At 49.1% G+C, this 21,848-nt stretch overlaps 5 protein-coding genes across 5 annotated transcripts; 4 read left to right on the forward strand and 1 right to left on the reverse strand.

Moving 5' to 3' along the window:
* The first annotated feature begins 1,389 nt into the window (after positions 1–1,389).
* FVEG_09702 (hypothetical protein) lies at positions 1,390–2,713 on the forward strand. Its single transcript, XM_018898756.1, has one exon. It carries the CDS (start codon positions 1,445–1,447, stop codon positions 2,570–2,572), a length of 1,128 nt encoding a protein of 375 aa, XP_018756690.1. The 5' UTR covers positions 1,390–1,444; the 3' UTR covers positions 2,573–2,713.
* Positions 2,637–7,184, reverse strand: FVEG_09701 (Ca2+:H+ antiporter). The gene is made up of 3 exons (XM_018898755.1): positions 6,312–7,184; positions 3,520–6,248; positions 2,637–3,468 (listed from the first exon to the last, which is right to left on the reverse strand). The coding sequence occupies exons 1-3, from the start codon at positions 6,496–6,498 to the stop codon at positions 3,040–3,042; spliced, it is 3,345 nt and encodes a 1,114-aa protein (XP_018756689.1). The 5' UTR covers positions 6,499–7,184; the 3' UTR covers positions 2,637–3,039.
* Positions 7,185–7,537: 353 nt separating this feature from the next.
* Positions 7,538–9,814, forward strand: FVEG_09700 (26S protease regulatory subunit 8). Its single transcript, XM_018898754.1, has 2 exons — positions 7,538–8,517; positions 8,572–9,814. The coding sequence occupies exons 1-2, from the start codon at positions 8,283–8,285 to the stop codon at positions 9,504–9,506; spliced, it is 1,170 nt and encodes a 389-aa protein (XP_018756688.1). The 5' UTR covers positions 7,538–8,282; the 3' UTR covers positions 9,507–9,814.
* A 917-nt stretch (positions 9,815–10,731) lies between these two features.
* Positions 10,732–11,145, forward strand: FVEG_09699 (hypothetical protein; the record flags this gene model as incomplete). The annotated part of the gene is made up of 1 exon (XM_018898753.1): positions 10,732–11,145. The coding sequence occupies one exon, from the start codon at positions 10,732–10,734 to the stop codon at positions 11,143–11,145; it is 414 nt and encodes a 137-aa protein (XP_018756687.1).
* Positions 11,146–13,547: 2,402 nt separating this feature from the next.
* On the forward strand, positions 13,548–21,616 carry FVEG_09698 (hypothetical protein). Its single transcript, XM_018898752.1, has 7 exons — positions 13,548–13,571; positions 13,622–14,179; positions 14,235–16,377; positions 16,734–17,035; positions 17,089–17,512; positions 17,572–20,004; positions 20,057–21,616. Exons 6-7 carry the CDS (start codon positions 18,073–18,075, stop codon positions 21,080–21,082), a joined length of 2,958 nt encoding a protein of 985 aa, XP_018756686.1. The 5' UTR covers positions 13,548–13,571; positions 13,622–14,179; positions 14,235–16,377; positions 16,734–17,035; positions 17,089–17,512; positions 17,572–18,072; the 3' UTR covers positions 21,083–21,616.
* The last annotated feature ends 232 nt before the right edge of the window (positions 21,617–21,848 follow it).

Here is a 21,848-nt window from a genome sequence, read left to right on the forward strand (position 1 = left end):
TTGCTACTGTGGTGAGGAAATACCATCGCTTCAGGTTCAGATAGACGCAATATATACTCGTATCTTGGACTACATTGACTCATTCATGTTCGAGATAACTTCCAGAGACTTCATCGACCATAGCAATAATTGTGTTCTATTGTTTAAACAAAACCTACCCGAGAGTCGATGAACTCAGTGCATTCTCTACGGTGAGGACATTTCCAGATTATGCACCAGACATTTGTAATCCAAAAGGGCAGTCGAACAGGGCAATTTAGCCAGAGACAAACTTATGTTCAGTCAAATGGCTAAAACATCAAAGCTTAGATAAAGAAAATCATCAACATGAAACAGACTCACGAGTCAAGGAACCAACAGAGCTAAGAACGAAGCTACAGCTACAAAGCACGCTTGAACAGCCCCATCACCATATGGACCTAGTGCCGCCCCATCCCTTTTACCACCTGATTGTCAAACAAAACCTCACCAGAAGAGAAGCCCGAGCTGAAAACACAGGACTTTGCTTGTGTTCTGTTTATCTGCTAGCAGCTAGTGAATCGGAGTGCCTGGAGAAAACGGAATAGTCTATCACGATATGTCACCCTAAAATCAAGCTACCGAGAGATAGTTAATAGCTGTTTAGACTATTTGTCTAGAGTACCTGCCACAAAGAGGCTAAATCTAAGGTTCTATCCGTAGAATACTTGCGGATAGTGACAACACGGATATGCATGGACTTAACGTTGCAGCTACTAATCAATCAATCATATTAGAACCCTTGGCAAAAGTGATAGTAAATGAAGGGCCTTCCATCTTGGGCTCTCCTTTAGCCGGCCGAACCGCCGCATCGGATCCGGAGCTCGCTCATCTACCGAAGCGCTCCACTTGGATACGCGGGATCAGAATCATCCCATCTATTGCTTATATCCATGATCCATTTTTATCTTTAAGGACTATACGGAGTAAAATCTAAATAAAAGTCCACCAAGAACAACACTTTGACCAAGGAAATAGTAGTATGTAACATTGGATAAGGGGGGCGTGTGGGCTCTACAGATAAACCCACCGCGCCGAAACATCAACGGAATTCCCACGAATCGCATCCCGGACCGCTTCCGAATAGGGCAGCATGGGCCGGGAGGGTCCGTGGCTCGATGAAGCACTACACCCCGAAATAAGGCTGTAATCTATCGTCAACTTCGCCGAATTCCCGTCTGCCAAGGGGAGCTTTTCCGGTGCTAGGATGATGCTCACTCCATAGGGTGGAGGATCAGGCTAGCTTGGCTTACACGATGGGACTGAGATAGCTTAGTATATGAACTTCACGATATCTCACTCTCCTTGACTCGCTTCTCAGTATTCTCTCCTTCATTCTTTCTTATACAACCAGTAGCTGGGTCTCTGGTTTCTTCACTTACACATCAACATACTGCCACTGTCACTCCCTATATCAACATCAACCATGCCTTCTCTCTTCAAGACCCTCTTCGCGGTCGCCGCCGCTCTGCCCTCCGTCCTCGGTGCTCTTCCCACCCGCGCCGAGGGCTTCGCTTCCTCCACCACAGGAGGAGGCAGCGCTGGAGCCGTCTACCCCAAGACCGCCGCCGAGCTCGTCTCCTACCTCGGCGACTCTTCCGCCCGTGTCATCTACCTCGACCGCACCATCAACTTCATCGGCACCGAGGGTACCGCCAGCGAGACTGGTTGTGCCCCCTGGGGAACTGGATCCAAGTGCCAGACTGCCATCAACCAGAACAACTGGTGCGGCAACTACCAGCCCAACGCCCCCAAGGTCAACGTCAAGTACGACAAGGCCGGTATCCTGGGTATCAAGGTTGGTTCCAACAAGTCCCTGATCGGCGTTGGCTCCAAGGGTGTCATCCGCGGCAAGGGTCTCCGAATCGTTGGTTCCAAGAACGTCATCATCCAGAACATTCACATCACTGAGCTTAACCCTCAATACGTCTGGGGTGGTGATGCCATTACCCTCGACAACACTGACAACGTCTGGATCGACCATGTTACCACTTCTCTCATCGGTCGTCAGCACATTGTCCTCGGGAACAACGCCTGCAACCGTGTCACCATCTCCAACAGCAAGATCGACGGTACCACCAACTGGTCTGCTAGCTGCAACAATTACCACTACTGGGGTCTCTACTTCGCCGGCTCCAACGATCTCGTCACCTTCAAGAACAACTACGTTTACCGCATTTCCGGCCGTGGCCCCAAGGTCTCTGGCAACACTCTCCTCCACGCCGTCAACAACTTCTTCCACGATGTCCCTGACCACGCTTTCGAGATCGACTCTGGCTCCGTCCTCGCTGAGGGTAACATCTTCCAGAACGTCAAGTACCCCGTCGATTCCAAGGGTTACCAGGGCCAGCTCTTCGGTGTTCCCACCTCTGGCTCTCCTTGTGCTGCTTCTCTTGGCCGCAACTGTCAGCTCAACGGCTTCGGCAGCTCTGGTACTCTCGGTGGCACCAACACTGGCTTCCTCAGCAACTTCAAGGGCAAGACCATTGCTAGTGCTTCTGACTACAACAGCGCCAAGAACGTCATGACCTCCGCTGGCTTCGGCATGGCCTAAACTAAACAAAACGCCTTGTTTGAGATGAGGCGTTGATATAATATCACATCTGGCAGCATGTCACTTCTTTGTACATAGTATCTTTGCATATCTTATCTGGCCATACATATTAGGCCTCTGTCAATATCAGTAACATATCTTGACTTGATCACGCTGTACCCTGAGCTGAAAGTTATTGTGATAGAATGGCAATAGTGAGGAAAGACTACATCCAGATGTTAACACCTTACAATGACGAGTCCATAATAAAATCCATCATATTCCCAATGCTCATAACTCAATGACGCGCCAAAAACAATCAACCTTCTTGAAAGTGTAAAACACCAAACAATGCAAGCCCTCAAATCAAGGGCTCATCGGATGTACTATGTGTATGATGTAGTGTGTGTTCGTCCAGTATTAACAGTCCATGTAAATGCACATTCTCCCCATGCAACTACTCAACCCCTTTCTCACCAACGAGCAACTCATGCTGGGAATGCCATACCCTTCGTCGATCTACCAATTGTCTTGTAGCTCTGGTATTTACCATCAGCTCCCATGACGTCGAATCGCTCCATGCCCATAGCATCATCCGTAAATCCACTGAAGTAATAGCCAATGACGACAACCAAGTAGGTCAACATAAGAATGCTGCCCTTGAAGTAGTTACTCTTTCCCTCACCGTACATGTAGCTCAGCAAGAATACGCACAGAATGACAGTGACAAGATCCCACTGGGGGAAGAGAAGCGAGAAAGTATACAGCGCCGGGTCACCACCCTCTGGGACACCTGGCCAGAAGGCCGAGTAGAAGACGAGCGCAGGGATTTGGAGCAGACACACTTGCAGAGCGTAAGCCGAACCAATCTCCATAGAGAGTGCAATGTTTCCGTTCATAGCGAAGGAGATGGCGTTCTAGGGTTGATTAGCAATTTTCCGTCAAATAAGGTGAACAAAACTACTTACCAAAAACTCAGTAGTGTTGGGAACAAGGGCAAACAAGGTGATACCAAGGAACTTTTGATCAATCGAGAAGCTTTCCAAAACAACATCCACAGTATCAACCAAAATTTCAGCGATAATTGCATACAGAACAGTTGCTCCAAGAAGGATGATGGAACTCTTGGCACGACTCCAGTTGGGCGCGTCGTGACCGCCATGTGCTTGGTGAGCTTCAGTAGCAGGGCCCTCAGTCTCGGCATGCGTGTGGGTGTGTTGACGGCTCGCAGAAGGACGAGCGCCGGGAGCATGAGTGGGGGGTACAGTTGATGGCTTTCGTGACATGCGTTCGCGGGAGGCAATTGTCGCAGCCGCGGCAGCAATCTCAGTCACCTCGCGTTGGAGAATCTTGTTGTCGGCATCGCTCAGGCCAGGGACATGAAGAGCAGAGCGAGATTGGTCACCGCCGCTGGATTTAGGAGGCACAACATGGGGTGTCGAAGCTGAGCCATTGGCAGGGGCGGTCTGTCCGGTTATAGAGCTCTGACGAGAAAGGTCTTCTGTATAGCCAGACTGCTTAAGAGACTGTCCCAGAATACGCTTGTAAAGTTGAGTATCGCGAACATCAGCACTACTGGTCTCGGCGGTGTTTTGAGAGTGAGTATGAGGATGGCTGTGAACTTGAGAAGTGCGAAGGCTGGATGAATGCATATGTTCTTCATGTCGCTTCTCCTCGACCTCTGCGTTCCAGATGACGGCAGCGTGAGTTCGAAGAGTGAACCATAGACCAATCAAGTATGAGAAGAACAACATGGCTGCTGCCATGTAACAGTAAGGTCGAACAGCCTCCAAGTAGAACCTGTCACTGAGTGAAGGAGCTTGGCTGAAGTAGCAGCGACGACAGTCTCTATTTTCGCCGGTGTTGTAGTCCTCGCAGTCCATGCAGTTGAGCTCATGGGTGCCGTAGATTTGGTAGAACAGAGTAGGACCAAAGGCGCCAACGATAGCGAACAGCAACATGGTTGATGTCACACCGGCAGACCTGGCGTTGAAGCGCTGTGTCTTTCGCTTAATAGCACCGAAGCACATGGAAATGCCCGGCAAGAACAGGATACCTGCGAAAATGCTTCCCACAATACTTCCCTCAACGAGTTGTCCCTTGCCTTGAGTAAGAGCAACACAGTAGAGGAAGACTTCAACAACAGTTGCGAAAAAAGCGTTGATGGCGGCACCCACACCCATCGAAGACTGAGCCGAGATCGATGCAACAGCTTGTCCGATGAAGTAAGCCAGAGGGATGATAGACAGGAGTCCAGCACAGAAGAGGAAGGCTGGAGATGTAATGAATCCTTCAACATGGAAGATGCCCTCAAGGACAATCCAATCCGCGATAACAAAGACGACGACAACCATGAGGTTGATGAGGAAGATATTGGTACCATCAACAGTATACTTCCAGTATCGAGTTCCTACAGCACGGTATGTGCAGAGGAGGACTGAAGAGCTCGGGCCATCATCTTCACGGATATATCTAATATCGGTCTCAAAAGACAAAGCCAGGGGATGACGTCGGAGGTGGTCAAACAGCAAGAATGTAGCCTTGCCCATGGGGATCCAGAAAACCAAGAACCAACAAATACCGGATACAAGGAGAAGCGAAGGCGAGATGAGACAGTAGAAGAAGATGAAAAAGATGACACGACCAATATTCCACTGGCCACGTCCAAAAAGTCGTCTCTTGACTCGGGGAGGAAGCTCAGAGGATTCACCACGTCGGCCACGTCCAAGCAAGCTCTCTGTCTCGCTGGGCTCAGAATCAATACTTCTTCTCGAACGTCCGACAATTGAGCGATTGCGATCAGGTCCAAAGAACAATCGGCCGTATTCTAGGTCTCCGCTTTGCCATTGCTCGTATTCAGAAATGCTGCGTCCTTCATCTTGGTCCTCGTCCATATAGGTCTCGTCCTTTTCCAGGCGGACAAACTTACCAAAGGGGTAGAACAGATATCCTGCGAGACCCCATAGTACTCTTCCGTACTCTCTCCCACTAGGAGCAGCAGAAAAGAGCAGGCATACGATGGCCCCAATAGCTGCAAACGAAGCCAACCACCAACCAAACAGAAGGGTCCAGAGCAGATTGAAAGCTAGAAGCCAGCTGCTCACTCTTCCACCAGGCGCTGAATGAATGTCTGCCTGTGCAAACTTCTGAATTGACCGATCCTTCTTGTACAATGCTGGCTTCCATACACGAATACCGAAGGGGTGAGTCTGGTTGATGGCTTGCTGTCTGTCCTTGAGGGTGAAGCTCTCGGCTTCACTGACGTCGCTATCTGAGTCGTCCTGGCCCTCGACTGGTGTAGTCTCTTCTTCATCTCCTTGTGCTTCAGCAGGGCTCTCGGTCGATTCGCCATTATCATCGTTGGTGTCTTCATTTTCTTCATCTTCGTTCGTGCGCGATTGAACTCGAGAGAGTTGGGTCGAGAGCTGTGGTCGTCGACGATATGATTGTTGACGTTCGGCGGCATCGGCCTCTACCTCATGTACATCGTCATCGGCCGAGAAAACACCGCCGCGATAAGGCGTGTTCGAGGATGGGCGTCGAGGCATTGGTGGCTTTCGTAGTCGAGTGGCAGATCGCATTCGCTCCGGGCCTCTTGCAGGACGTGAAGATTGGGTAGCGCGAGCCGAGCTGCGCTCTTGGGACGTCTCTTTTGATCGTTGAGCTGAACCTGAAGCAGCTGGACCGCTTATCGAGCCTGGGAATATTTAAAATTAACCCCGGTCTCTCGCCAAGAAAAGGCATAGATCATGGAACCTACCATAACCCTCCGGTCTCCGCCGCACAGTGTCAGTGGACTGGAAGCTTTCTGACAAGCCCTCTGCTTCGCGAAGAACGGCAGATTCGGCCTGGGCAAGCGGATGACGCGTATCCGACGGAGATGCATTGCCAGACGAGTCGCCAAGTTGATGCCCAGTCGTCGAGCTCTCCCGTCTCGAGGGATCCATAGTGGAACAGTGGTACTGCAATCAACAGTCGAGTAATAGGCGACTTTTATCACAAGAAACTATTGTTTGATGCAAAAAGGTGAACAAACAAGAGAAGGCAATAAATAAGACACAAGCTCACAGATGCGACCAGACGTAAGCTGTACTTATCTCTATACTCGAGAAAAAAGAGGGAATGCCGAGCATGCCAATGTCACGATGCAGCGCCGAGAAAGTCGTACAGACGATGCGACGCGATGATCAAAACGGCCCAAGCAACCAAGAATCGCGATGAGACGAAGGATTGGGCAGCGGGACAGGCTCCTCGGACTGGACTGTGCTCAGTTGGGATTGAAATTTGAGATGAGCGACCAAAACTGAGACGAGCTGGAATTTGTTTCTTTTCTGGACAAGGTCAAAAGAGAGAGGGAGAGGGAGAGTTGATGAGGGAAAAGAGATGGACGGAGTCTCCGAGCAAGCAACCAAGTAAGTATCTGGTAAAGTGATGTTACTCGAGCTGCAACGAGCTTTCCAAGAAAGCGCAACAGGCTGCGCAAAGAAGGAATCAAGGCAGAGAGTGCACAATTGACTCTTTTTATTTTACGGGGGGAAGAAGGAATGGGTTTTCAGGTCCGTTCCATAGCTGAACACAAAGAAAGTCTACTGTATGGTAGTCTACGGATACAAACTTTACTGTACTGTAGCCGTATCCAACTCAAAATCGATGGAGCACTCTCTCTCTCACACACAAATCGAGTCTGGATATGTACATAAGACGATAAACAAGCTAGACCATCGACATCGACAGCATCAGCCCCTAGTCTAGCTCCTTTGCCTGGTCCACCTTAGCCAAGCTCGCAGCTCGTGATCAACCAACCTTCCCCATGACAGCTTAGTGTGTCTTATCGCACCTTGCGCGTGTTCAACCTCGTCCAATGATTCGACGTCATTATGCATCCCCAGGGTCTTGGTTGGTAGCAGACAGGCGGCTCTTAGCACGACAGTTGACCTTAATCAACAGAGGGGTACCGAAGGTAATCGATGAGATGTCCGAATTTCTAGGTACTCCGAAGATGATCATGGGCCAAGAGAACAGACTCATCCGCCTTAGCCGGGTGCTGATCCATCTTCTTCCCTAAACCATATCTTGATACCTTAACAGCCGATGTCATGTCAGCTTCGATGAGCCTTGCATCAACTCCTAAGCGGTCTAGTGTGTCTCAGTGGGGGTAACGCGGCAGAGAGCGCTGTGGATGGTTGAGTTCCACTATGAGTGGCAGCCATGAGACTGTACACTTGACGACGTTGTAGACCATGAGAGCTTGACACAATGAAACGGCCCTTGAAAGACTCGACATTTCACACAGAGACTCGGCATGCAAAAGAAACCATGCTCGGCTACCACAGGCCATAATTTTGATCCCACACACCACTGAAGAACACGCAACATGCAATTCTCGGCTAGTTCCATCACAATGGTTCAAACCAAACCTTCTGTAGGACTTACCCTACACCTGTAGTCGCCCGGACGACGGCACAACATAGCGCCGACCTTCGGGCAGCTCCCACCTGCTTGGCCCGTGCGCTCATTCGCTCTGGAGGATTACGAGACAAGCTGTAGCCTTGTCATCGAGCTTCAACCTCATCGCAAACCATCGCCAACACACCCAATCCCCGACACGCATCACTATCTCCGCCTCCACCCGAACCCGTAAATCTGGCAATCGTGCCAAATCTTACATATCTACACCCCCGAACAATCTCTATCAGCTCGTTTCCCTGACGTCAAGGGAGCTTCGCCAAAGATGGCGCTCGACGAGTACTACCACAACAAGATCGAGGCTATGAAGCTTGAGATCCTTAAGGGACAAGCCGCGCTTCGCCGCCTCGAAGCTCAGAGAAATGACTACAACTCACGCGTGCGATTGTTGAGGGAAGAGTTGGGTCTGTTGCAACAGCCTGGTTCCTATGTCGGAGAAGTCGTCAAGGTCATGAGCACCAAGAAGATTTTGGTTAAAGTTCACCCTGAGGGCAAATATGGTATGCTTAACCAGTTCATCTAGCTTCGGATATTGAATACTAACGTTTTTTCAGTGGTCGATGTGTCGGATAGTGTTGATATCGGCAAGCTCACACCAGGAAAGCGAGTCACCCTCCTTTCCGATAGCTATAAACTCGAGAAGATGCTCCCCTCCTCCGTCGATCCTCTTGTCTCCCTCATGATGGTAGAGAAGGTTCCCGACAGCACATACGACATGATTGGTGGTTTGGACCAGCAGATCAAGGAGATCAAGGAAGTTATCGAACTTGGTCTTAAGCACCCTGAGCTCTTCGAGTCTCTTGGAATTGCACAACCCAAGGGTGTCTTGCTATATGGCCCCCCTGGTACTGGAAAGACACTACTGGCACGAGCTGTTGCTCACCACACTGCCTGTAAATTCATCCGAGTGTCAGGTTCCGAACTGGTCCAGAAGTACATTGGTGAGGGTAGTCGAATGGTGCGAGAACTCTTCGTCATGGCTCGAGAGCACGCCCCATCCATCATCTTCATGGACGAAATCGACAGTATTGGTTCCTCACGAGTGGAGGGTTCTTCAGGAGGAGACTCTGAAGTCCAGCGAACTATGCTTGAGTTGCTGAACCAGCTGGATGGTTTCGAACCTACTAAGAACATCAAGGTCATCATGGCCACCAATCGTCTTGACATTCTCGACCCCGCCCTCCTGCGCCCAGGACGTATTGACCGAAAGATCGAGTTCCCCCCGCCCAGCGTCGAGGCCCGAGCGGATATTCTCCGCATTCACAGCCGCAAGATGAACCTCACCCGTGGTATCAACCTCACCAAGATCGCGGAAAAGATGAACGGGTGCTCTGGTGCTGAGCTGAAGGGTGTGTGTACGGAAGCAGGCATGTACGCTCTCCGAGAGCGAAGAGTGCACGTCACACAAGAAGATTTTGAGCTTGCCACGGCAAAGATCCTCAACAAGCACGACGATAAGGAGGTGTCTCTTGGCAAGCTTTGGAAGTGAGAAAAACTGCAACAAGGGGCGTTCTTATATTTATCCGTATTCTTGTCTCTGCTGCTGGTTAACCTGCTGGGTTCGCAACAGAGCCTGGTCGTTTATAGATGGGTTGGGTCATGACAGCGGGAGCGGAGTTGTAAGGATAGAAGATTGTACCATAATGGAAACAACGATCTCAAGCGACACAAGTTAATATGTGACGTTTGTGCATATATCATAACTCAGTACATGTGAATGATAGCCCAATAATAATCTGGTTGATTTCTTCGTGATTTTGACCCGGCGAGGTTCGCATGTGACTTTTGAGAGGCCAATGTTTGGAACAGATATAGTATTGATGAAGTCTGTCTGATCTTGATCTTACTGACCCCTGTCTTGGAACTTGACTCCTGTGCGTCCTAACTTGAGAGCTGTCGAGTGCAGTTCTCGTCCTGCTTTGCTTCCAAATACAAAGTCATCCATGCCAGCTTCCAGATCCTCCTCGACAAGAGCACTGGAACTTGGAAGTATGGCATCTCATGCTTAGGATGAGGGCTTATGATGAGTTTAGGGTTCCGTATGCCGAGTTTATGATGATATAACCTAAGCTTCGGATATAGACCCCAAATCTTGAATAACTTTTACAAATTTCGTTGTGCTATATCATGCATCTTTTATTACAACCGGAGCCATCCTGTGCAGCAGTTTTGGATTTCCTTCAATATCCCCCTGATCCCAAACTGCATGCTGGTCGGACCAGCCTTGATTCAACCGGCAGCACTGTAAGCCATCTGCTTCGTTACTAGCTTAGTGAGGTTGAAGTGATGCTAGGGGGAGAAGGGATCCAATATAAGGCAGCAAATGAAGGAATACTAGTGTGATTCGCCAGGTACGCGCAGTTAAAGATGCATGAGAGGGAGATGTGAAGAGACATAGAGACAATAATTGAGAAACGATGCTTAAAGACAATAGCCATGGATAACAGGAGATTGTTCACAGAGAAGTTCTTTACCGGTGCATAACTATGCATAGCTATGATTCGTTGTGCAGCTTCAACTGCAGACCAGTGTTGACATATCCGCATTTTACTCCTTGAATCACTGGCTCTCTTTATCTCTCTCCCGCACGGTTGAAAGTCTAACAACACATGAAGGTATTTCCCATCCTCCATTATCACACCACCATTCTTTCATCCTTTGATCTAATAACGAATATCCAGTATCACGGCGACATTCTCCGTGACTCTTTGACGATGTCCAGCCCTTCCAAAGAAGAAGCCGGGCTGAACACGCCGCCCAAGAACAACAGCCTTGAGAACACTGCACCCAAAATTGAAGCACGATTCGAGAACGATCAGAAGGTAGAAGCCCCGAAGCTATCGAACCAGGAGCAGAAAGTTCCCAAACCCTGGACTGGCTCTAATATCGAAGATCCCGACAAAGAGTTGGTATTACTCATCAAAGATGAAATCCGTGTTTTTCGCTCACTGTTGCGCGAGGGTGAAGAAGAACAATTTCAAAAGTTTTTCGGGGCTTGGATACAAGAAGATATGGAGAAGCGCAAGAAACATACCCAGGAAACAAAGACGCAGGAGCCGACTGTGGGAACACAGGAAGACGTCGAAGAGGGGAAGCAAACAGATGATGCAGTACTCCCCCGAAACTGACGATATCCTCGATCTCACATCTGCACTCGCCGAGACTCGAATTGTTCGGTAAGACTCTTAAGATGTCGATGAAAATATTGAATAGAAGCACTGACTACTCATTAGGTAACTCTGATCTCGTGGACAAAAACATCTCGGTACCAGATGCTAAGCCGATGCAGAGAGATGACCAACGACGACATCATGGCTTCATTCGACCGTGAGGGAGAAGACGATTTCGACGGCGGGATGGATGGCAGATTTGGCGGGTATGCGATGAGATGTATAGCGCATGTTCCCTGAATGGTGTATGGACAAGTTGGCATCACTGTTCGGTCACTCAAGGCCAGATCTGGCATGTAAATAGAGCTTACGTTCAGTACGAATACACCCAGGGTTGAGTGTAAACTTCTCGATTGCCAATTTGATGAACCTTTGAAGACATGCCAAATCGAGAGAATAGTTGTATATGTCTACTGTCGATATTCATGATCCTGATAAGGGAGGCCGAGCATTATCAATGTTCAAGAAATCTGTATCTCAGGGTTAAAGAGCAGAAGAGTCAAGAAGAGCAGCTGGCAATGATGATTTCGCCCACCTTAGATGACAGTAACAAGTTCGTATCGGTCATGAAAGAGGTGTCAGATAGAGCTTGCGAGCGTCTAGACACACAGACGAAGGCTCTTTGAACTGTCACCCCATCACTGAACCTGGATGCAAGAATAAAAGAGGAATGTGCACATCTATTCTTACAATGAGTTTATGCAACCCAAGTCTGAGCTTTAGGCTATAAGTCTATGATTATGATACATTTAGTAGGCTTATGATGGTATGGTCTAAGAATACCACAATGTTGCCCCAGTTGGTGGATAAGAGTCAACTTCTTCTCGCCCTTGCATCGACAAAACGGTGATTGCTGAAACGCATACGGTGAATACGGTAAGAACTTCATAACATCATGCGAATTGTCTCGAATAGCATCAGCTGGCCGATTGAATTTTCTTTTTTAGCAGTCTCATGCCCTTGTGTCGGAGCGATCGCTCCGCTGACATCTGAGACATGGATCGCGTGTAAGTCTTAGTTCAGCCAAAGGTCCAATTTTCAGGGAACAGGCGAGGTTGGAACTCAGCAGGTGATGAGACCTTGGCTGGAGAGTCATGCTGGAGGAAGGTAGTTGCCATGGTGCGAGGGGCAGCTTTAGAGATATGTTTCAGATTTGCACTCTGAGGTGTTGGTGGAAGAGTTCGAGTTTGTGGCTTGAGCTTAATGCTCTGTGGTTGGTTTGACGACTCATGAGGGAAACAGTCCCTGTCAGCAAACTTTCAGCTCAGTCTTGGTATCCGATGTGACCTGTCGAACACGAGGATATGAAGTATCTTGTACTATCGCGGAGGAACTCAGGCTTACAATGCCAAGAACAGGAACATGAGTCTTCAGCATTCAGCTGCGACTGGTGAGATCGTTCAGATGACAAAGCCTATAAAATGCAAAACACTATGTTATGTGAAGGCTTCGTATATGATGTTGAGTCTAGGCGTCTTACGGCTAATTTATTACCCTGAGGTTCAAGCTTTGGGTCTCTGATCTTCATCCTCAATGAAGTCATGTAGATATACTCATCGTTGGGCATATAATTACACGAATTCTATGGAGACTGACCACTATTTCCTCTTTTTTCTGTACTATCAAGTCTCCCTACATGTCAGTGACCAGCCATGGCGTTTTTAATCGTTCAAAACGTCCAAATAGACGATCAAGACGTGTCGTTCCGTCCCACTTGAGCTCTATCAGACGCCGCTCGGCCCCCCCGACAACTGCCATAGTTTCAAGAGCTCGAGTCGCGTGTCACGCTAAACAGATTAATGCTCGAATCTAGAACAACATTCGAAGCTTGGTATTTCCAGCAAAAAACAGGTATTTCCAGCGCACGTGTAGAAGTGCTTGGGTCAGCTGACAGCTCTACCGGTGAGGCCCGATGCTTTTATTTTGTGATCAAGATGAGGATGACCGTTTGGGCATTTGGTATGAGTTGATTTCTGGCGGTGACAAGGATCGAGGATTGAGGCTTTGGGTCAAATCGTGATCTTAATATGTAGGTGTTTTTGGTGATATGCTTGTGACGGACTGTCGAGTAGGCGGTTACGAGTCAGTTGGCCATCGGTGATGTAGTGACTCTGACGGGCCGAATTAGCTCTGGACCAGACAGGAACAAAATGTGCGAGATAGACTAGCTTCTTCGAAAACATACAAGCTCAAGTGTATAATCGAAGCATAGTATCGGGATAGTTCCTATATCGGATAGCTTTGGAATAGCTTTGGCACGAATGACGCTGGACAAACGGCCCTCGGACTGAGCACTCAAAGCGGTACAAATCATTCACAACAGTCCACCATGACGTCTCTCATAGACATAGGAAAAGTATCAACTGCAGAAAATATCATCGGGAGTGATTCTGTCCTCCCTGATTTTGAAGAACAAAGACTAAAGCCCTAGTAGGGTACCACCCATCTCGAGGTTATACAACCAGTCGGAATGGAGGACTCTCAACTCCCACATCCCACCCGAGTGGCTGCCACAGAGGCCATGTAATCAATTAAAACTGCATTTAATTCTTCCTGCCTTATTTAGAAACCGAACTGCCTCGTGTCAACACCGTCTGGCATGATCGGCACGCCTTGACGCATCGACGGCAGGGATACTATGTCTCGACCGAACCACAACTGATTATCGACAATGACAATTCCCATATGAACGAGGCTCATCAAAAGTCGACGATGTCATACCCAGTGTCTAGAACACATGGCTTATGCGTTGTTGCTCAGCTGAAGCACAGCCAGAGCATCGAGAACGGTCCATCATACGTCACTGAGGTAGCATAGGCCTCTATCGCACAAGGCGCACAAGGCGTTCGAGACTCAAGTCAGACTTCAGTGGGGTCTTTGGATATCCATATCCCGTGGGAACGATTCTGCAGGTTTGTTGAACATGGCAAACTGTCAAAGTGGGATGAATATGGTCCTGTCAGGCATCTCCTGGCTAAAACACCAGTTTGTTGTCAGTCTCGTCTCGTGCCCCTCCCGCCCAAGATGCTAAAGGTCAGAAATTCAAGGGTCCGCCTTGCTTCGATGAGGCTAGTACTGTAAGGCGGCGTCTCGTTGGCACACAGCCTTGGCTGAAGTTGGAAATCAACGCCATGTTTTTGCGAACAACTAGCGGTAAGCGATTAAAGTTTTCGATTCCTACTCGAACAGTTCCACTCCGAGAGCATTTTGTTCGCAAAGACTTGAGTGAGATTGTTTCCTCCTTGGCCCTTTCAAGATTGAGGCCATGCTTGCTGGGTCTTGGTTTAGAAATAATCGCAAGAGCCGCTGATGAGTTGCTCTACTCGCGTGCAACCCTAGTTGAAGAGTTGATTTGATAATCTATCCGTTATGGAGGGGATGATCTCAGGGTCCAGGCCCTTCGATGTGGATTGGATTGAGAGCAAAGACGTACGTGACGGTGAGAAAAGATGTCTGATGTCTGAGGCTTCCATCCGCAAGGATGTGCTCTTAGCGTCCGTTAGATGCCCTAATCAGAAACCGTAAGGAAACGGCAGCTAGCTACTAACTGTGTTTCTTACAGGGCTTGGTTGATAATTGAGGCTTGTTAAGCTTCGGCCGGTGGAATATGGAATACCGAAAGGCTGGATAGCTTCGTCCGCAACTCGGACAAGGGCGTCGGAGTGACATGCATCAGGCAATCCTCGCATAAGCCCGAGTCCCCTGCTTATAATTGAGCATTACGTTTCTGATATCTGTATCAAGCTTTGCCTGCCTTAACTTAGTCTAAGCAGCGGTCCCTGAAATCATCTCGCAACAAGGGAGAGAGCATGACCCAGACAGCCTTGAAACAAAATCATAGACACAAGATCAAATCGCTTAGCGGAGGAGCAGCCGTTTTTCGACATTAGCCGAAACCGGGATTGATGGCATGGCTCCGATTCAGCTTCTGCACTTTGGGCGGATGGCTTTTCAGCTGAAACTCCGTTACTGAGCGGGCTATCAAGACGTTACAGAGCACAACAGTAATTACAGTAATTGTCAAAACGGTGAGCGTAAGTGGGATGGATGGTTGCTCTATGTCTCATCAACTACGTCATGCCGCAGCATTTAATTTCGTACAGACCTGGTCGAGACTCGGCATCAGACTTTACGACCGTTGACGCGAGATCTGAACACGCAATTCTCCAAGAGCTGAAAGGTACGAAACAAACCGTAATTCGCAACAGATTGGTTCTAGACTCTATCGACCTTTTCAGACGGAGGTTTGCATATGTCGAAATGGGCAGAGAACGAAAAGGCGGAGATAATAATTCAGAGGAGAAAAGAAGCAAAAATCCGATGCGGGTCAGTGACGTTGACGACGGCGCCACGCGGATTTCTGGTTGGTTCAAGCCCGGACAAACAGATGCACACACGTCCCCCCCAATGCACCCGTTCCATTATTTCTTTCCAGGTGGGGGACCCTTGACGCTGCAATGACGATGTAGTCAGGGGGAAGGACTCGAGAGATGGTGACGGATTCGAGAGACAGTGGGTGAGGGGAGGATGAACATCAGCGGGGGATGAAAGTGTGAAGATGATCTGGATCATCGTGGGACAGGGGAAAGAGATGATGGAATCTGCATGCTTGAATGAACTCTATTATAGTGCTCAGTTGTAAGAATACGAGAGAGAGATACCGTCGTTGGTTGAAGCTTGCGTAATAAGCTTCAATAATACCTATTCTACCAGGCCAGTCAGGCTAGTTAGTACCTGCAGTTGCTACGACATTGTGAACAGAAAAGAGTTTGATACCTAGAGTCAATTAATTGATAGTATACCTATCAGAGTTTATATCACCTGAAGCTATACTGAACCCATTACCCTGAACTATTGGCCAGGTTGTACGACCAAACTCTCCTCCCTCAACCTCCACCGCCAGAAGCCACCGAAAGATCAACCAAACACTTCAACAAGTAAAGACAAGCGTGCAATTGCGAAATCAGTGATCTTCAAGGGTCCTTCTGCCCACCTGCACGAACAGCACCAGAAACAAAAAACCACACACTCACACAACTCCGGACCGGTGTCTCTTCCTCCCCTCCCTCCCCCAGTGTCCATTCGCTTGGATGATCTTTACTACACGCGACCACCCCTAACTCCCAACGACCGTTCTCACCGGGAGCTGTTTCTGCAGTATTATCGAATTGCTTGCTATCTGTTCAACTGGTTGGTTCCTTTTCTTTTGCACCACCCACACAGTTCTAGTCGAAACATGCCACTATGAGATCGCCGGTTCAGCAAAGAGAGAATAAATGACACAGGAGAAAAGAGACCCTTTGGAGTTGCCAGTGTTTATGCACTTTGACGTGCAGGTGTACAATACGGTAGCCATGATCGACGCCGGTGACTGTAACCAGACTAAAAAGCTTAGGCTACCTTACTGTAACGATATGCTTCTCTTAATGCCTCTTTTTTGTTTCTGTCTTTCTTCCTTTCAGCTTTTTCGGTGGGTGGGATAAACAGGCCCCTTCTTGCATTCAGCCCTGGCACAGAATCTGGTGATAACTTCTATCTTATCGTAGAATCGAACGATTCGGCTGCGAGGTTTCCAGGTTTTGGCTGCTTTGCTTCTTTTTCCTGTACCGTCCGTTTTCTCGTCTCCCCATAGAGGAACTCACTCCACTTGCAACGCTGACGCACGAGGACATGCGATACGGTAGGTTGCAGGGGACGTTACGATAGAATCAAGGGTACGTACAGTCGAGAACCGTATTCCATTTTGACAGCTGCAGGTTTGGATTACAAACCTGTGTCCTCGGACATTATGAACGCCACGGATGCGAACAGCGAGCGGCTATTTCTAATATAGGAGAGTCAAGATACAGTGAGTGGTCTAGTCTATGAGTTTCTAAAGTCTAATAAGTATTATCTAAGAAGGCAAACATTGAATACGGTGAAATAATTCTTTCCGTTCCATCACCCATTTTGGCTGTTGATTGTCCCTCTGTCTGATCCTCCTCTCTCCACCGCACGTCATCGTCCGCGAGACGCCACCATCGCCATCCCACTGACCCCGACGGTAACGGCGTTTTTCCACAGTATGCATGTACCACTGGCTGCGTGTGAGTGTGTGTACCCATAAACTTGTTGCCACCGTTCATCACCATTTCGAGCACTGCAGGCTGCATTTGTTCTTGTGAACGCTCTGTACGTGTGTTACAGCAATACAACACGCCTTCTCTGCTGTGCTCCCTGAACTCATCTCAACTCTTCTCAGCTCAACACCATCTCTTTCTGCTTCTTCTACACCGACTTGGAGTCTGGGCAGCACTAAGTAAAAGTCGGGGGCATCCTCAGTAACGTACGTCAGGACCCTTCGAATCTGAAATTCGGCTACCGTCTAATTTATTACTGTCGCAGCCTCTGACCTCTCTCCCCCCCTGGGTTTTAGGCCATCACCCCCTGACCCCTACCGGTGTTGACACCCCCAGCCAGCCCAGGGGCCCCTCACCCCCCCTTCTTGGCTTGTTTCCAAGTCTTCCAGGGATCGGATTCATAGACCCCACCAACTGCCCGCTTCTCTTCTTGACCTAGCCAAGCCTAAAGGAAGAGAGGGTAGCCTTCGTTCATCCATTCATTCATCTTTATCTCTGGCGCATTTGCATTTCTTTAATCTACCTTGCCTTGCCTCGCGTTGCCTTAACTCACTCCCACACTACACTACACTTCTCGGTCCTAGGTCCCCTCGCCCCCCCGAGACCCTTATTTAGCTGAAGCTAGACTTCCATTAGCTACTACTATTCTCGATATAACCAACTCCAGGTCCCCTTCTTCCCAATCCATCCATCCATCACTTACTCACTTACTCACTTACTCACTCACTCACTTTAATCTAATTCTCGACCTCTTCACCATGGCCTTATGAGCCTCGCTCAGCCTCTCTTTACCCCTGCGTCTCCAGAGATGACGTCGACTACCCCGATCAACGCCTTCGCTATGCATGATTCCAGGACTGGCGACCGGACGCCATTACACTATACCATGAAGACTCCTGCACGGCACTCTCCCGGCGGACAGTCTCATTCTAATAATATTTCCCACTCACGATCTAATTCGTATAACATCAACCACTCCCATTCTCACTCTCAGACTCTCCGACCAAACAAGTCAACAAAAACATCGACTCCTCTCGCCTCTCCCCGGATGCCCTACTCGGTCGGCCAGAATCACCCTCCGCCCAAGCTTTCGCCTCGCGTGGTCTCCGACAACAGATCACCAAGCCCTAACTATTTTGGCCTCATCGTCGAGTCAGCCAATGAACGTGGAGACTCCTCAGGACTCCCTAACGAGAATTGGAGTCCTTCATCATCTGTGAAATCTTTCCAGGCTGCGATTCCCAAGCAGGTCCCTCTCGATGCAAATCCCGAGTTCGAGGCCTTCAAGAGACAGGCTGATTTCAACCGGGGCAAGTCGTTTGCTCTCTCCACCAGTCACTATGCTCAGCCGTCAGTGACATCAAATGGAGTTGCACCTGTACGCCCTCGACCTCCCAGATGGCACACCCATGGAAGTGACACCGGCGGCCCATCGCCCTTTGGCCGTGGCTTGAGCTCTGCCAATGTTCGATCAGCCAGCCGAATGGATGTGGACCAGGATAGCCTAGGAGACTCGGCCTATGTGTCATCAGAGTCGAAGCGTAACTCTGAATCATCTCTATATGGCCATGTTCCAGCTCTTAACATGCCCCGATTCGACTCCCCGCTGCCAATGGACCCTCCACAGCAAAGAACGAGTCTAACTCGATCTGAAGATCGCGACCCTCGGCTATCTGTAATGGAACATCGCCCGGATCCTCCTGATGCTCGAGATATTAGACGCTCTGCAACAGTACCAGCAACTCTGGAACCAGGACAGCCTCACATGATCACAGGCCAACAGCTACGGGATATTCTTCAGAGTGTGAAGCCTGAAAGACTGCTTATTCTTGACCTTCGATCATCGCAGAACTTCGCTCAGTCTAGAATTCAGGGTGCTCTCAACCTTTGCATACCCACTACACTTCTTAAGCGAGCCACCTTCAACATTCAGAAACTCAAGCAGACTTTCCAGACTAGCTCTGACTCTGAGAAGTTCTCTACTTGGAACGACACTGACTACATCATTGTTTATGATGCTCACGCTTCCGACAAGCGCGATGCTATTACTGCTCAGAACATGATCAAGAAGTTCACGAGTGAGGGGTATGCCGGCGGCACCTGTATCCTCAAGGGCGGCTTCAACTCTTTCCAGGAGAACTTCCCTGACCTGGTCGATCACCAATCCGCAACTGGATCTCCTGGAAAACCTGGCCCTGGCCATGGAGGAATTGCACCTGTCATCGGCGGAGTCATGCTTCCCAATGCAAGCAATGACGTGAACCCGTTCTTTTCCAACATTCGTCAGAACATGGACTTGGCTGATGGTGTTGGCCAATTGGATGTATCACGACCTACAGCCCTTGACTCACCCTCCCTCCCCCGTTGGCTACGAGAGGCCGCCGCGAAGCCTGACCATGGAAAGAAGGTTTCAGACAAGTTCCTACATATCGAGGTTGATGAGCAATCTCGAATGAAGGCAGCATATGCGGCTTTCAACCCTCAGAACAAGGACAAGCGAAGTCAAGTTCAGCTTTGCGGTGTTGAGAAGGGAGTCAAGAATCGATACAAAGACATCTTGCCTTTCGAGCATGCTCGAGTGAAGTTGCAAGAGAAGCCTGAAGGTTCATGTGATTACATCAACGCAAGCCACCTCAAAGCTTCCCGAAGTAACAAGCAGTACATCGCCACTCAGGGACCACTCCCCGCCACTTTCGAGGTATGTCGCAAGCCACTTACACTATGCGAAAATCTTACTAACGTCTATTCAGGACTTTTGGTCCGTCATTTGGCAGCAAGATGTGCGTGTAGTCGTCATGTTGACTGCAGAGTCTGAAGGCGGGCAGCTCAAGTGTCATCCTTACTGGAAGGGCAGAGACTTTGGAGCCATTAGACTGAAGCTTCTGTCTGAGAAGAAGGTATCTCTTGACATCGACAAGCATAGGTCCGATTCCCATCACATGCCATCGGCTTCGGCCAGCGAACAAGGACGCAAGCGCGCAAACACCACGACAACATTCGAGTCTTCGACACCTACACCGAGACCAACCAAGGGCCCCGCAGAGACCCCCTACGTAATTGTCCGCAAGTTTGCACTCTCTCATACCGCTCATCCTTTTGCGCCCATTCGAGAGATTACTCACTTGCATTTCCCGTCATGGCCTGATTTTGGTACTCCTGCACAGCCATCGCACCTGTTGGCGCTGGTTGAGCTGGCCAATGTTATGCAGCGTTCTGCTCTACCCGTTGAGACTTCTTCGGTGGCGGGATCCAAGATTACGTCACTTGAGTCACTCCCTATTACATGGTACGATGAGCCCGAGGCCGACTCTTGGGCACGACCAATGCTGGTACACTGTTCCGCTGGATGTGGTCGTACTGGAACATTCTGCACTGTCGACAGTGTTATTGATATGTTGAAGCGTCAGCGACAGGCCAAGATGGATTCGGTACGATCTCGTGATCATGACGGAGATGTCAATATGGGCGAAAACGGGGACATGTCACCCCGCTCTACCAAACACTTTAACTTTTTCACCCCTGGTCAGCGATCCAACATGGAGAGAAAGGTGGCTCGAGGCGGTGCCAACATCAACATCGACTGGCTATACGACGATAGCGTGGACCTTATCCAGAAGACGGTGGAGGATTTCCGAGAACAACGACTCAGCATGGTGCAGAGCCTGCGACAGTACGTTCTCTGCTATGAGACAGTCCTCGAATGGGTAACGAGGGTGAATGAGCGAGCGTCAAGCGCTCCAAACGGACGACTACGAAGTGGCAGCCTCCACCACTAAGATCAGGATGCATCACGAATAAGTGACGGTTATTATGGAGCACATCTGCATAGGGCACATGGAATAATGCGACACACGGGAACTGGATGGATGGTACAGGCGTTTAATGGTTCAGCTGCGTATGATTCTATAAGGGGGCTAGCGCAGCGAGCATGCAATGCTTACGAAAGGGACATTATAAAAAATCCATGTTCAAGGGGACCTTGGCTTGATACTTACTATGAGTATGATTGGTTCTTAGGGTCTTCTGTATAGTAGGACAAAAAGGCATGACGGAGGCGGGACGGAGCAACCTTGGAATCATTGGACTTGCATAGTAGGATCATGAAAGGCTACATTGCGTGTGCGATTATCACTGCGAGAGATCCGTTTATGTGAAATGTATAATATCAGAATAGGTCAACTTAATTTGCAGTATAAATAACTTAGACTATTGTCTTGAGGATATGGAACCACGTCTGAATCTATCACATAACATCGTGGAGTTGTGTGAGCCCATTAATACAACAACAATAGAAAATGTTACTATTCCAATTACATTGATTTCCTAATTGGTCGTTGCATCTATCACGCGAGACGGTGAGGCGCATCTGGACCCAATTGCAGCAAATCACCCAGAATGGCACAATGCACAATGGCAATCTTGGCTCCGGAAAGCGTCACGGGAGGGGAAACACGTGTGATGACGTCGTATCGAGTACAAATGCATGAATCTGGGGGCGATGGGCTTTTTCGGTAAACCAAAGATAGAAATGTCATGGCTGGG

Source organism: Fusarium verticillioides, chromosome 1 (assembly GCF_000149555.1).
Source record: "Fusarium verticillioides 7600 chromosome 1, whole genome shotgun sequence".
Taxonomy (NCBI): Eukaryota; Fungi; Ascomycota; class Sordariomycetes; order Hypocreales; family Nectriaceae; genus Fusarium; species Fusarium verticillioides.

Excerpts from the sequence above, each read along its gene's own strand:
- FVEG_09698 (XM_018898752.1), top strand. The coding sequence starts at position 18,073 with ATGAGCCTCGCTCAGCCTCTCTTTACCCCTGCGTCTCCAGAGATGACG. Across the intron at positions 20,005-20,056 it reads CACTCCCCGCCACTTTCGAG|GACTTTTGGTCCGTCATTTG; the intron begins GTATGTCGCAAG and ends ACGTCTATTCAG.
- FVEG_09700 (XM_018898754.1), top strand. The coding sequence starts at position 8,283 with ATGGCGCTCGACGAGTACTACCACAACAAGATCGAGGCTATGAAGCTT. Across the intron at positions 8,518-8,571 it reads TCACCCTGAGGGCAAATATG|TGGTCGATGTGTCGGATAGT; the intron begins GTATGCTTAACC and ends ACGTTTTTTCAG.
- FVEG_09701 (XM_018898755.1), bottom strand. The coding sequence starts at position 6,498 with ATGGATCCCTCGAGACGGGAGAGCTCGACGACTGGGCATCAACTTGGC. Across the intron at positions 6,249-6,311 it reads GCGGAGACCGGAGGGTTATG|GCTCGATAAGCGGTCCAGCT; the intron begins GTAGGTTCCATG and ends AAATATTCCCAG. Across the intron at positions 3,469-3,519 it reads CCAACACTACTGAGTTTTTG|AACGCCATCTCCTTCGCTAT; the intron begins GTAAGTAGTTTT and ends AATCAACCCTAG.
- FVEG_09702 (XM_018898756.1), top strand. The coding sequence starts at position 1,445 with ATGCCTTCTCTCTTCAAGACCCTCTTCGCGGTCGCCGCCGCTCTGCCC.